The 14,478-nt window shown below is 38.4% G+C and overlaps 1 protein-coding gene across 1 annotated transcript in view; it reads right to left on the bottom strand.

Moving 5' to 3' along the window:
- LOC106539315 (prolyl endopeptidase FAP) overlaps positions 1-13,865 on the bottom strand; it is a 60,268-nt gene extending 46,403 nt beyond the window's left edge. Inside the window, exons 1-3 of the mRNA XM_087709737.1 lie at positions 13,754-13,865; positions 13,428-13,512; positions 27-122 (exon numbers count right to left, since the gene is read on the bottom strand). Of these exons, the coding sequence (XP_087565863.1) occupies positions 27-122; positions 13,428-13,512; positions 13,754-13,759 (187 nt within the window). The 5' untranslated portion in view covers positions 13,760-13,865. The remainder of the gene's footprint in view (positions 1-26; positions 123-13,427; positions 13,513-13,753) is intronic.
- Positions 13,866-14,478: the final 613 nt, after the last annotated feature.

The raw sequence follows: 14,478 nt of genomic DNA, 5'->3' as shown, positions 1-14,478 counted from the left end.
CATGATTCCAAATTAATTTGACATACCTGAAACCCAGTATGGAGAAAAGGTTTTGTAATTGAAATCTCCATCCAAATACTCATCCAGTGTAAGTGGTCTGGGATTATTTCGTTTGTGTTTATCTTCAGGAGCAAGACAGAGATGACAGTTTAGCCACAGTTCACACACAATATAGAGAAATTGCACCTAGAATGCTATAGTTTTTGGTTTTTTGAATAGGAGGCAATTTTAGGTTCACAGAGATTATAGTTCAAAAGAAATCAAACAGGAAAAGTATGTCAGATCGAAATGATGCAAGATATGTCATCCTCAACTCATTTGAAAAATAGGCCCAGTTATTTGAGGACCACTTATTATTGGTTAGTTTTGGCCAGTAAGATTAGGCAAAATGTGTGCCCTAATTAAATAATGTTTTTTTTTAAATCAGAACCATGAATGGAAGCATGAATCCTCTGTTGTTATACCTTCCTTATGGAATAGCATTCTGCCAGAGATCCACTTGGATTTATCTTCATAAATCTTTGGAAAGTTGGCTGGTCACGCAGGTCTTGGGGTAGAGTGGTGCTTATCCCCTTCTTGGTAAAGTATGTATAATTTTCTGTTCTGGGTCTTCATGATCTGTTTCTTAAATTTTATAGGTTTTTTTATTTTTAAAAGGTAAGACACCCAGGGAAGTTTGGAGTCAGGCAGACTTTAAATTATTTCTGGAATGCTATTTCTGTAAGTTGAGTAATGGTGAATACTTAGTGTTAGAAAATGCATTTCCAACATTTGGGAAAGATCATTTTTAGCACATGAATGGCAATGACTCAAGGCTAATAGTATGAAATTTTTACAATGTGCATGCCACTAGCAAGATGAAACTTTGGCTCAGGCATTTCAAATAGTGGAGAAATGCACGTTTTGGATATCAACAAAGGTACTCTGAGACTCACATATGTGTTAACATCAGCACCCAATAGATTCCAGGTGTTCAAAATATTATGAGAAAACCATGACATTGTTTTGGAACGTGTGGATATTAGAAAGCCAAAGGAATTCCATTTTTGTTTTTCTTTGTGGAATACATTTGCTATACTGTAAATACACTATATTGCCAAAAGTATTCGCTCACCCATCCAAATAATCAGAATCAGGTGTTCCAATCACTTCCATGGCCACAGGTGTATAAAATCAAGTACCTAGGCATGCAGACTGTACAAACATTTGTGAAAGAATGGGTCGCTCTCAGGAGCTCAGTGAATACCAGCATGGAACTGTGATAGGATGCCACCTGTGCAACAAATCCAGTCGTGAAATTTCCTCACTCCTAAATATTCCACAGTCAACTGTCAGCTGTATTATAAGAACATGGAAGTGTTTGGGAACAACAGCAACTCAGCCACGAAGTGGTAGGCCACATAAACTGACGGAGCGGGCTCAGCGGATGCTGAAGCGCATAGTGTGAAGAGGTCACCAACGTTCTGCAAAGTCAATCACTACAGACCTCCAAACGTCAGGTGGCCTTCAAATTAGCTCAAGAACAGTGCGCAGAGAGCTTCATGGAATGCGTTTCCATGGCCGAGCAGCTGCATCCAAGCCATACATCACCAAGTGCAATGCAAAGCGTTGGATGCAGTGGTGTAAAGCACGCCACCACTGGAATGTAGAGCAGTGGAGACGCGTTCTCTGGAGTGACAAATCGTGCTTCTCCATCTGGCAATCTGATGGATGAGTCTAGGTTTGACGGTTGCCAGGAGAATGGTGCTTGTCTGACTGCGTTGTGCCAAGTGTAAAGATTATGGTGTGGGATTGTTTTTCAGGAGCTGGGCTTGGCCCCTTAGTTCCAGTGAAAGGAACTCTAAATGCTTCAGCATACCAAGACAGTTTGGACAATTCCATGCTCCCAACTTTGTGGGAACAGTTTGGAGCAGGCCCCTTCCTCTTCCAACATGACTGTGCACCACAGTCCATAAAGGTCCATAAAGACATGGATGACAGAGTCTGGTGTGGATGAACTTGACTGGCCTGCACAGAGTCCTGACCTCAACCCGATAGAACACCTTTGGGATGAATTAGAGTGGAGACTGAGAGCCAGGCCTTCTCGTCCAACATCAGTGTGTGACCTCACAAATGCGCTTCTGGAAGAATGGTCAACAATTCCCATAAACACACTCCTAAACCTTGTGGACAGCCTTCCCAGAAGAGTTGAAGCTGTTATAGTTGCAAAGGGTGGACCAACGTCATATTGAACCCTATGGATTAGGAATGGGATGTCACTTACAGTAAGTTCATATGCGAGTAAAGGCAGGTGAGCAAATACTTTTGGCAATATAGTGTATATACAGTATATAAGAAGAATGAGGAAAGTCATTAATGAACAGTACGGTTGAATAGCCAGAAATCCAGTACTTGCAATTCTTGTAGTTTTGCTATGATTGTCCTTGGTTTACTCAATCAAAATTGTACAGTATACATCGCTGTATTTAAATGATACAATGATGGCATGTAGCAGTGATGGCGAACCTTTTGGGCACCGAGTGCCCAAACCAGAAAGCTTGTGCGTGTGTGCACACATACATGCCAGAGCCCCAGAAACCTGAAGACCAGCTGGTCTTTGGGTTTCCGGGGCTCTGGCACGCATGAATGTCAGCTGGCGGCATGCGTGCATGCGCTGGAAACCAGAAAAGCAGCTGGCAATGGCACGCGTGCCCACAGAGTGGGCTCTGCGTGCCACCTCTGGCATGTGTGCCATAGGTTCACCATCATGGATATATAGCTATGATTTGTGGTCCCTCATTTTCCCTTTTTTGCAAAAACCATGAGCCATTTTTATAAAGAAGCAAACTCTTGTTAAGGTTGGGGGTGGGAGTGGAGGGTAAACATTGGACAGTGACCCTCTAACCTAGTTTCATAAAGATGCCTGTTTAATTTGAAATTTACCAGACTAAATACGCAAAGCAGTAATCCATCAAAAGCACTAAGAAACTGTCTAATAGGAAATAGATTCTGAAATTCTTACAATTTCCTGCAATAAATCATGCAATTTGATACATCAGCCACTTCACTAGGCCCTCTGGAAGGAAAACGGTCATAAATTAGACTCACATTCTTTTTCAATGCTCATGTGAGTCAGTCTTTTTTGAATATATATATATAATCACAGGGTCACTCGCTAATACATGTTATTTATTATCCTTAAGCTCTGAATAATTTATCGACCTGCATAAATTCCTGCTTTATGCTTATTTGTGGGAATTTCTGTTCCTTTTCCCCTCATGTGACAGATGATTCAGATAGCTTAGGGAATTCATCATGTTCACAAAAAACCAAACAGACCAGTGGTTTGGAAGACAATGTCAGCTGAAGCAACAGCAAAGCAGAAGCTGACAGACAAAACATAAAGGGACCATGTACAGCTTGATGCAACTGTACCGTATATGGATGGTGCAACTGCACACGTACACACCGACACATTCGTCATGCTATTCCTTTTCAGTAAGCAATATTATGCAGAACTTGGAGAAGCAGTAGGAGAAATAGCCAGCCAACGAAATTAAAAGCATGGTATAAGAAAAAGAATGGGAAATATAGTTTAAACTACTTTACACCAATACATTTCATAATTTGTACTTCTCCCATCTTTTCTATCCTTGCAAACTCTCCGTGATTTTCCCCACCTCCATACAAGATTTTGCACATTGTTGTTTGTTTTTTAAACTTCTCACCTTTCTATTTTTTTTATTAAAAAGTTTTAATAAATTTTACAATTGTATACCCTTCCCCTTCCCTCCCTCCCTCCACCCCAGCCTCCCAGAGTAAAATACAGGGTATAAACATTTAACAATCATACACTAAAATAAACTATCTAACTTTAGCATCATACCATCACTTATACTTTAACTCCTCTTTTGTAAAGCTAACTTTAGATAAATTGTAACACTCCTTGTTCATTCACTCATAAGCTAACTGAAATTTCTTAGTCCCATATTTATTTTGAATGTAATCAGTCCATCTTCTCCATTCCAACTTATATTTCTCATCTGAATGGTCCTTCAAGTATGCTGATATTTTAGCCATCTCTGCTAAGTTTGTTACTTTTAAAGTCCATTCTTGAATAGTAGGCAATTCTTCCTTCTTCCAGTACTGCGCCACCAGCAATCTTGCTTGACCTTTCTATTTTTTAAGACCTCGTCACCTCTTGACCATGACTTCCTGTTTTCCTCTTCCTCTCAACCTGTTCATTCTTCCTCCATGCATTTGTTTTATAATTTGATCACATTAAAAAACAAATATGAACAATTTTGTTTTATCTATTTTGTTTTATTTATAGTGGTACACAACAAACTACTGTTAAAACTAAAATCGTATGGCATTTCCGGATCCCTACATAAGGGGATAGCTGCGTTCCTATCAAACAGGCAACAAATAGTCAGAATAGGGAGATTTGAACCGCTGAACTGCAGATCACAGTCAGCTGAAGTGGCCTGCAGTACTGCACCCTAACCACTGTGCCACCTCGGCTCTTTTAATGGCTTTTTGGCAATGCTGTTACATTGAGAGGTGAGAGGAGAACTCCTTGATGGAGTGTGGGTCATCTACGAGGTCATATCAAACAGGCAACAAAGAGTCAGAATAGGGACAGCCCTATCAAACCCTACACCAGTTAACAGCGGTGTCTCCCAAGGCAATGTTTTAGGACTCATACTCTTTATGCTTTACATAAATGACCTTTGTGATCATCTCAAAAGCATCTCCATCCTCTTCGTTGATGACGTAAAACTATTCAACACCAACAACAATGCTGTTGCCCTTCAAAATGACCTTGGCTATGTGTCTGAATGGTCAAACAATTGGCAACTCCAAATCTCAACCAACAAATGCTCTGTCTTACACATTGGCAAAAAAAAAAAAATCATAACATCAAATACAAGCTAGGCAGATATGGCCTCGTAGACGACCCACACTCCATCAAGGAGTTCTCCTCTCACCTGTCAATGTAACAGCATTGCCAAAAAGCCATTAAAAGAGCTGAGGTGGCACAGTGGTTAGGGTGCAGTACTGCAGGCCACTTCAGCTGACTGTGATCTGCAGTTCAGCGGTTCAAATCTCACTGGCTCAAGGTCGACTCAGCCTTCCATCCTTCTGAGGTGGGTGAAATGAGGACCCAGACTGTGGGGGCAAGTTGCTGACTCAATTTGCTAAAAAATTTGTAAACTGCTTAGAGAGGCTGAAAGCCCTATTAAGCGGTATAGAAGTCTAATTAATAATTAAGACTTGTTAACCTAAACTTGCGAAGCTTCTTCTACGGTAATATTTTACTGCAAACTAGGGCATACAAACATTTGCTAAACCAATTCTCAAATACAGCTTGTCTGAATCCACAAGGTATATCGGACATTAACACAATTGAGCGAGCCCAGAGGTATTTCACGAGAAGAGTACTGCACTCCTCTGCTCACAACAGAATCCCTTATGCCACCGGGCTTGAAATTTTGGGCTTGGACAACCTAGAACTACGCTGCCGAAGGTCTGACCTGAGTGTAGTATACAAAATTATCTGCTACAACGTCCTACCTGTCAATGACTACTTCAGCTTCAACCTCGATAATATACGGGCAAACAATAGATACAAACTCAAGGTAAACCGCTCCAAACTCGATTGCAGGAAGTACGACTTCAACAACAGAGTGGTCAATGCCTGGAATGCTCTACCTGACTCCGCTGTTACATCCTCAAACCCCTATAGCTTTAACCTTAAACTGTCTACTGTTGACCTCACCCCATTCCTAAGAGGTCCATAAAGGGGGCGTGCATAAGCGCACCAGCGTGCCTAACGTCCCTTTCTTACTATGCCCATTTATTTGTACCCATTTCCTGTGTTCTTATTCATGTTTGTTCCCATTCCTGTTACCTTTTACATGAGTGACAAACAAAATAAATAAAATTTTGTTTTATAATTTTAAAATAATTTGTTTTGATATTTAAAAAACCAAATCTGAACAGCAATCAAATTAAAAAACAAATGTATTCAAACAAAAACAAATATGAGAGCCAATCAAATATGACTAATCACCTCAAATGTATTCAAAGAAAAATATATATGACCAAGCATCTGAACTTATCTCTATTGTTCTAAGCGCTCCTGAATTTATTCATATTCATTCATGCACCACCAATGTATTCTTGTCGCTGCTTTTTCTTATTTTACACACACACTTCTTCAATTTCTCATTTTCATGACCTTTAACTTACTTTTGTTTCTCCTAGCAAATGTGATTCTCACTTCTATATAAAAAGGTGGTACATTATTATGCGTAGCTAATGTTGCTTCTTTTGAAAAGGATTCAGTTCTTGAAATAAACCATAAACTAACTTTCTATCAGCATTTACCTATCCTAAAATATTCCTATTCATTTCCCCATCTTTATTTTTAAAAAAATTCACCCAACATTTTTTGGCATGCTGCAATATTATTCTTTTCACTAATTTCCAAAGCAGCTTTCACATCCTTCTTTTCTATATCCACTTCCCATTTGTTCCATTGGAAAAATTATCTTCTCCTATACATTTGTCATATAGAATTCATATGACATCTCATGGCACTGACACTCCCTGTAGATCAGAGGCAAAGGGGAACCAACAGGTGATTTCCCCCTCCCACCCCAGGTTTTGTGGAGCTCTCTTCTCCTGCTCTCATTTCTTCCTGAAAAAGTACAATTCAGATGAAAGAGGCATTGAACATGGGCAAATCCCACTTGAATTTGTACTACCATATGCTGCAAATCTAAAAGGTTTTGGAGTGGCAAAGCTCATTAGATCCTTGATTAATATCCTGCCTTTATAGATCATGAAGCAATTGAGACTGCCAACAGCTATTATAAATCAGGATATTCCAGGAGGGATAAGGTTTTTTTAAAAAAAGCCAAGATGGCAACCATCATTACACAATCAAAACCCTTCCCCTCCTTTTTTAAAACATATATTGCATGTGTGTGATGATTGTAAAAAGGGTAGGTTTTTATTATGTGGCTGCAACCAGCATCTTGACTTTATGACCCCACACTCTGGGGGCACCTGTTACTGGTGCTTGTTTTATTATTATTATTATTTTACTCTGAATGTATATTATTCTCTTTTGGAATTAAATTAGGGCTTCTTCCCAAACATAACGTAAGGTGAGCTTATGGTATCCATAATTCCATTTAATATAGATCTAAGCTTCTATAGCCTTTCTACTCTCTACAATCTCTTTTAACTATTAGCTCCTTCACACCTTTCTGGTTTGATGACTGTTGCCCTTTGCAATGCGAAAACATCTTTATTTTAACAGGTGTGTCAAGCATTTCTATGTTTTATAAATGGCAATGCTTTGGATGCTTCCTCCTGAAATAAATAACTATTAGTTACTATAGAATAAACATGTCACTTCCACTGTTGACACAGCTCCTCACCAGCACTAATGCAGAAGAAAACTGTCAAGACAAATAAACACAAAAGGGAATATAGGTACACTATCATATCAAAACAGATGGGCTGCACCTTATAAGAACTGGGAAGAATATATTCGGAAAATGGATGGCTCAACTTACCGGAAGGCTTTAAACTGAAATTGAGGGTGGAAGGTGACCAATCTTTAGGAACATTAGGACCTAATTCCAAACAAAAAACCCTACACAACCAATCAAACCAGGAGGTAGGGAAGGAAGGGAAGAAAGAAAAATTCAGATGCAAAGTAGGAGATATAGGAAAGCATACCCAAGGTCAGCCATAAAGGACTCAGATGTCTGAGTCCTTTATGGACTCAAAGGGAGTGTTATGGACTAACACTCAAAGTTTAGGGAACAAACATGGTGAATTTGAAGTACTACTACACGGGAGCAGATATGATATAGTTGACATTACTGAAATTTGGTGGGATGAAACCCATGATTGGAATGTACTGATAGATGTACTGTTCAAAACCAATAGATCTAACAGAAGAGGAGGTGGAGTTGCATTATATGCATTATATGTAAGGGATCACTTTCTTTCTACAGAGATGCACAAAACCAAGGATGAACACCTCCTAAAATGCATATGGGTCAACATAAAAGGAAAAAAGAATGATATTTTGATAGGTGTATACTACGAGCGACTCAACCAAGCAGAAGAAATATTTTGCTAAACATTTAACAAATGTCTGTAGGAAAGACACCACAGTAGTAATGGGGGAGTTTATCTACCCTGACATCAACTGGGAGACAAACTATGCATCAAGTGGGGAATTGAACAAATTCCTGACCAACCTAGCTGACAACTTTGTCATCCAAAAGGTATGAGGAGGGAACTAGAGAAGCAGCTATAATGGATTTAATTTTTACTAACAGAGAAGAAGAGATAAAGGGGATTGAAATTGCAGGAACTTTGGGGTGGGGGGAGAGTGTTCATGTCATATTACAATTCAATATAATGCAGATACAAGCATATTGATGATTGTCAATATAAGACACATAGAACATAATCAAACTAGTGTCTTAAACTTTAAAAGAGCTGATTTTAATAATCTCAGAGAGAGCTTGGGAAAGAGTCCATGGATGAAAATCTTAAAGGGGAAAAACAACGCAAAAAGCTTGAAAAACTCTAAAAAATATAATTATAAAAGCCCAGTCCAGGTCAATACCACTGAAAAGAAAAACAGGAAATCAGAAATCAGCATGGTTACACCAAGACTCCCTGACAAACTGAACAAGAAAACAGATACTCACAAAAAATGGAAAAAGGGACACATAACTGAAGCCAACCAACAAATAGCCTGAATCTGCAAAAATGAAATCAGGAAAACTAAGGCTCAGAACAAAGTAAGACTTGCAACAAATGTGAAAAATAATGAAAAAAGTTTTTTTCAACACATAAAAAACAAAAAAAAAGTCAAGGAAACAATCAGTCCACTAATGGGAGAAGCTGCCAAGGAAATAATAGGCACTGGAGAGAACTGCTTGATTAATTTTCTGATGTGTGTTCACCCAAAATGAAAACACAACTCAATTTATCAAAAACAGAACTGGAAAAGAAAGACTAAGATTAAAATTAAAATAAGCAAGAAAAAGATAAGGGAACATCTGTCTTCTCTAGATGGATTCAAATCAGAGTCAAAAGAACTGGCAGATGTGATTTGGGAACCATTGAACCATATTTTTCAAAGTTCTTGGAACACTAGGGAACTACCTGAAGACTGGAAAAAAGCTAATGTGGTCCCGATCTTCAAAAAAAAGTGGTGGGGGGGACAGAGCCAGGAAATTACAGACCACTCAGCCTGTCATCAATACGTGGAAAGATACTGAAAAAGATAATCAATCAACAAATCTGCAAACACCTAGAAGCAAGCAAAGTTATTACCAAAAACAGATCATGCCAAACAAATCTTATTTCATTTTTTGACAAAGTTACTAAATTACTAGACCAGTAAAATGCTGTGGACATAGCATACTTGAATTTCAGTAAAGAATGGATTTGTAACTTGCTGAGAAACCATACTCAACATGTAGTGGTTAATGGAACTACATCTACATGGAGGGACGTAAGCAGTGGGATACCACAAGTTTCCATTTTAGGTCCAATACTCTTCAATATCTTACTAAATGATCTAAATGAAGGAATAGAAGGGGAACACATCAAACTTTCAGGTGATACTAAACTGGCAGAAATAGCCAACACTCCCGAAGATAGGCTTAAGGTCCAGATCTCCACAGACTTGAAAACTGGGCCCCATGTAACAAAATGAAATTCAATTTAGAGAAAGGTAAGGTTTCACATTTAGGCAAGAAAAACCAAATGTACATGTATAAAATAGCTCAACAGTAATAATTGTGAGAAGGATCTTGGAATCCTACTGGACAGTCACTTAAATGTGAGCCAACAGTATGCTATAGCAGTCAAAAAAGCCACGCCACTTTAGGCTACATTAGTAGAGGGACAGAATCAAGATCATGTGAAGTATTAGTACTGCTTTACAAAGCCTTGAGAAAACCACACTTTGAATATTGTATCCAGTTTTGTTTACCACAATATAAATAAAGATGTTGAGAAGAGCAACAAAGATGATTATGGGTCTGGAAGCTAAAATATATGAAGAGTTGCAGGAATTTGGTATGTCAAGTCTACTGAAAAGAAGGACCAGGGGACACATGATAGCAGTGTTTCAATATTTGAAGGACTGCCACAGAGAAGAGGGGATCAACCTATTTTCCAAATACCAGAGGCAAGACAAGAAACAATGTATGGAAACTATGTAAGGAGAGAAGCAACTATGTAACTATGTAAGGAGAGAAGTAACCTAGAACTAAGGAGGAATTTCCTAACTTAGTCTTTCTTTTTACTAGACTAGACATATCCAATTAACTAATGGAAGGGTTTGCCTTCAGAAGTAGTGGGTGCTCCAACACTGGAGGTTTTTAAGAAGAAGACTGGACAGCCATTTGTCTGAAGTGGTATAGGGTCTTGAGCCGGGGATTGGACTAGAAGACCTCCAAAGTCCTTCCAATTCTGTTATTCTGTGTTCTGTGTTCAAATACTTAGCTGGCAGAAATGTAGAAGACGAAGGTTTTTAAAAAACTACTTCTTCCAGTAGAAGTCCAGTGACTTTAAAAAAATAAAATTAAAAGCTTATATAGTACATTTGATTTTTATTTTTATTTTTAAAAAGACATTTCCATTGCATAAAATTATGGTTTTGTTATCAGTTCTTCATTTGCTATAAATACTCCATACAAAGAAATTCCCTTATTAATTATGTGTTCATATAACATCTTTAAACGTAAAACATCTTCTGTTAATTGCATGCTTTGTATTAACCTTTAATCAAGGTTGTATGACTTGTCTATGCAGTCTTCCGCAGTTCTAAGAAATATCTATTCAAGTAAGGATTGTGCTCATTACTTGAAATTATTTTGTTTTGCTGTAACCTAAGTCCATTGTAGGAAAAAGGTGAATGGAGTATTTCTGCTATCCATTGACCTAGCTCTTATGTCAGACAGATGTCATGTAAATTGCATGTTTACAATGTGTTCTATATTGAAAACAAACTGTATAGTAACACAGCGAAGAAGTTGTGATGATTTTGGCAGCAACCTCTAGTATCTACCATAGTACTGTGGACCATGCCTGAGTCTTGAAACTAGATCTGTTTACTATCACTCAGTTTTATTTGTCAAAAAAAGAACAGCTTGGCTAAGAAAAGCTTTACATTGGCTTACGTTTTTGTAAACTTCTGTTAGAACAGCCTTCCTCGAAATGGGGCTCTGCAGATGAACGGAAATGATAAACTCCTGAATTTCCTGCCACTATGTCAGTGGGACTAATTGGCCCAGTATAACTAAAGGAAAAAGCTAAATCAAAACCTCTTGACTTGGTCCTCTACTCTACTTCCTCATTCTCTACGTTTCGTATCAATGAAAGAGGAGGCTGTAAAAACATGTATTTTCAACATGCTCAGATGTTACCTTTGTCTTCTCGTATCATGAGTTCCAGGATTAAACAATGGGAGTAAAAAAAGATTCAAGTCCTAAATCCACTGATGAGAGTCAATCATTTTTAGTTGTGGCCACTTCAGGATTGAAATATTAGTATTAACTGTCTGCAATTAACAGAAAGAGACAGCATGCACAATTGTTACCACTTAAATACTTCTTAGCTCAGTCTCAGCAAAGAAATATGTAGTGAGTTGGCAGATGGGCTTTGCATGCCTGCCGAAGGTTCCAGCTTCCAGAGTCATCAATTAAGGGTTTAACCCATGGAGCCTCTTGGCCATGAGAAAAGATTAACCAGAGTCTGATAGAACTGTTCAAAGTAGCACTTAATGCTTCTTCTCAGACAACATTAATTTCGTTCAAACAGACACCAGGATAGCAGAGGAGGTTTAAGTCTCTATATTATATATAGGGGGACATGATGGCTCAGTGGCTAAGACGCTGAGCTTGTCGATCAGAAAGGTCAGCAGTTCAGCAGTTCGAATCCCTAGTGCCAGGTAACGGAGTAAACTCCCGTTTCTTGTCCCAGATTCTGCCATCCTAGCAGTTCAAAAGCATGTAAAAATGCAAGTAGAAAAATAGGAACCACCTTTGGTGGGAAGGTAACAGTGTTACGTGGACCTTTGGCATTTAGTCATGCCAGCCACATGATCACAGAGACAGCACTGGTTCTTTGGCTTTGAAATGGAGATGAGCACCACCCCCTAGAGTCGGGAACAACTAGCACATATGTGTAAGAGGAACCTTTACCTTTATTATATATAAATATAGAACTACCAGAAGAGGGTTATTCCCCCTACTAGAAACTGTATACTGCTTATAATAATATAGCATAATTTTAAATAGTAGGCAAAGGCATCTGTATAGTGTATGTACATGCATCTTTCCTTAGTAAGTTGTTCTAACTTTCATTTTTAAGGCTCTCAAGTCTTCATGGGAGACATGAACTGTTTTCTGAACTTTTGAAAAAGAGGGATGATCCCAGGTACCCAATGATTTGGCTCGGATCTGTACGAGGAAGGCAACCTGAGGTGTATGTGAAGTAAAATGGTAGGTAAGAAAGGCGAGCCATATTAACACTCTAGAACTTGCATATTACAGGTAGTTCTCAACGTGCAATTCTTTGTATAGCCACCATTCGAAGTTACAACGGCACTGAAAAAAGTGACCTAGGACCATTTTCCCCACTTAACAACCATTGCAGCATCCCCATGATCAAAATTCAGATGCTTGGCAACTGGTTGATATGTATGATGGTTTTAGTATCCCGGGATCACCGTTTGTAATCTCCTGCCAAGCAAAGCCAAAGGGGCAGCCATGTTCACTTGGGAAACATATTACTAACTTAACAACTGCAAAGATTCAACTTAATATTTAAGAACTGTGGGAGGTGGTAAAATAGGCTAAAACTTACTTAACAACTTAGCAACAGAAATCTGGGGCTCAATTGTGGTTGTAAGTCGAGGACTACTTATAAAGCAGATCTATTGTGCCCAACCGAAAACAATGCACGAAACAAGGCTGTTTACAACAGAGTTTGCAACTTGGCTGAAAGACCTCGGCTTCCCCACACTTCAAAGTAAATGCAGGTAAATATATCATTTGAAAAGATCCTTATGCATTGTTGATAGCTCCAAATATTTCTCTTTTACTTGGATACAGACATGTCTGTCCAGTATTTCTGAATTTAATCAGAGTAACAATTTTGCAGAGATACAAACGTCTGCGGAAATACCACTAAATACAGTGGCTGCAGCTTAAAGGGGAGGGAAATGGGGTAGTGTGTGTACAAATGCTGTCCAAATTTGGCTGTTGGTAAAATAGGTTATCATGCACACATCCTAAATTCCATTAAAGAAAATTCTCTGCAAATACTTCTAATGATGCAAAATGAAGAAAATATTTGTCTCTCGTCACCCCATCCCTCCAAAGTTAACATACCTTTTGCAGGAATTAACACAATGCATAGAATTAACAAGGAGAGCAAAACGCAGGAGATCACTGCAACTAGGATTTTCAGCTGAACCTGTAGGAAAGAAACGAGCCCAAATTTTCACATCGTTCATTCGCTTCCTTCTGTGGTTACAACATTTCTGCAATAATTTTAGTTAAGTGCTGCCAACTACAGAAATCTTGAAGTTTGCTTTCAACTTTTCCGTCCTTGCTTGAGTATGCTTATGCATCAAGCATTTCTCCACAGCGGAGCACCAGACACAGTTTAAATTGCCCAGATTCCAATACTCAAGTTTTCTTTTTGTTTTACAGACCTTCATCCTTCTTGTTGTCTCAAAAAGTCCTAGTGCTTCTTTCTGTTCTGAATGTTGGTCACTAACTCTCCCAAAGCAGTTTAAAAAGCAGCTGCAGCTGCAATCCAAATAGGAGACTGAGGGTTTTAAAAAAAAATGTGTTTCAATAAGCCATGCCAAATTTCAAAGGTTTTCCATACAATTGGAAACAGATTTTTAAGGGCGTTCTAAACCCCGCAATGAACTGTGGGTGGCTGCAAAGGGTCTGTGTCATAACTCAAATCTGCTTACACAAAGATTTACTGAATTTTATGACTCAACAGCAACTTTAGCATGTACTACTTACAGCATGTTTTGGAAATATGGAAGATAAGATTTAAATTAAGATCCATTCATAGTACAATGATAAAGAACATCCATTTTATCTGTTTTATTTAGCTTTTTATTTTTTATTTATTTTATTTAGCTGACATATAAAAATACAGTGGAATATGTCTCTGTGTCTGTATATAGAAACTTGGGATTTATACTTTGGGAAGAGGGTCACTGGTTTCCCCAGGAAAAAGAATCAGGTACTGATAAGAAAAACTATTTTATCTATCTATCTATCTATCTATCTATCTATCTATCTATCTATCTATCTATCTATCTATCTATCTATCTATTTTTCTACCCACTTACCTATACCTGCCTACCTGCCTGCCTACCCACCCACCCACCCACCCATCCATCCATCCATCCATCCA

This window comes from Thamnophis sirtalis, unplaced genomic scaffold, assembly GCF_051295495.1.
Source record: "Thamnophis sirtalis isolate CommonGarterSnake01/CBP01778 unplaced genomic scaffold, rThaSir2_p1.2 scaffold_1, whole genome shotgun sequence".
In the NCBI taxonomy this organism is placed as follows: Eukaryota; Metazoa; Chordata; class Lepidosauria; order Squamata; family Natricidae; genus Thamnophis; species Thamnophis sirtalis.
This window is presented reverse-complemented; position numbering and strand designations above follow the sequence as displayed.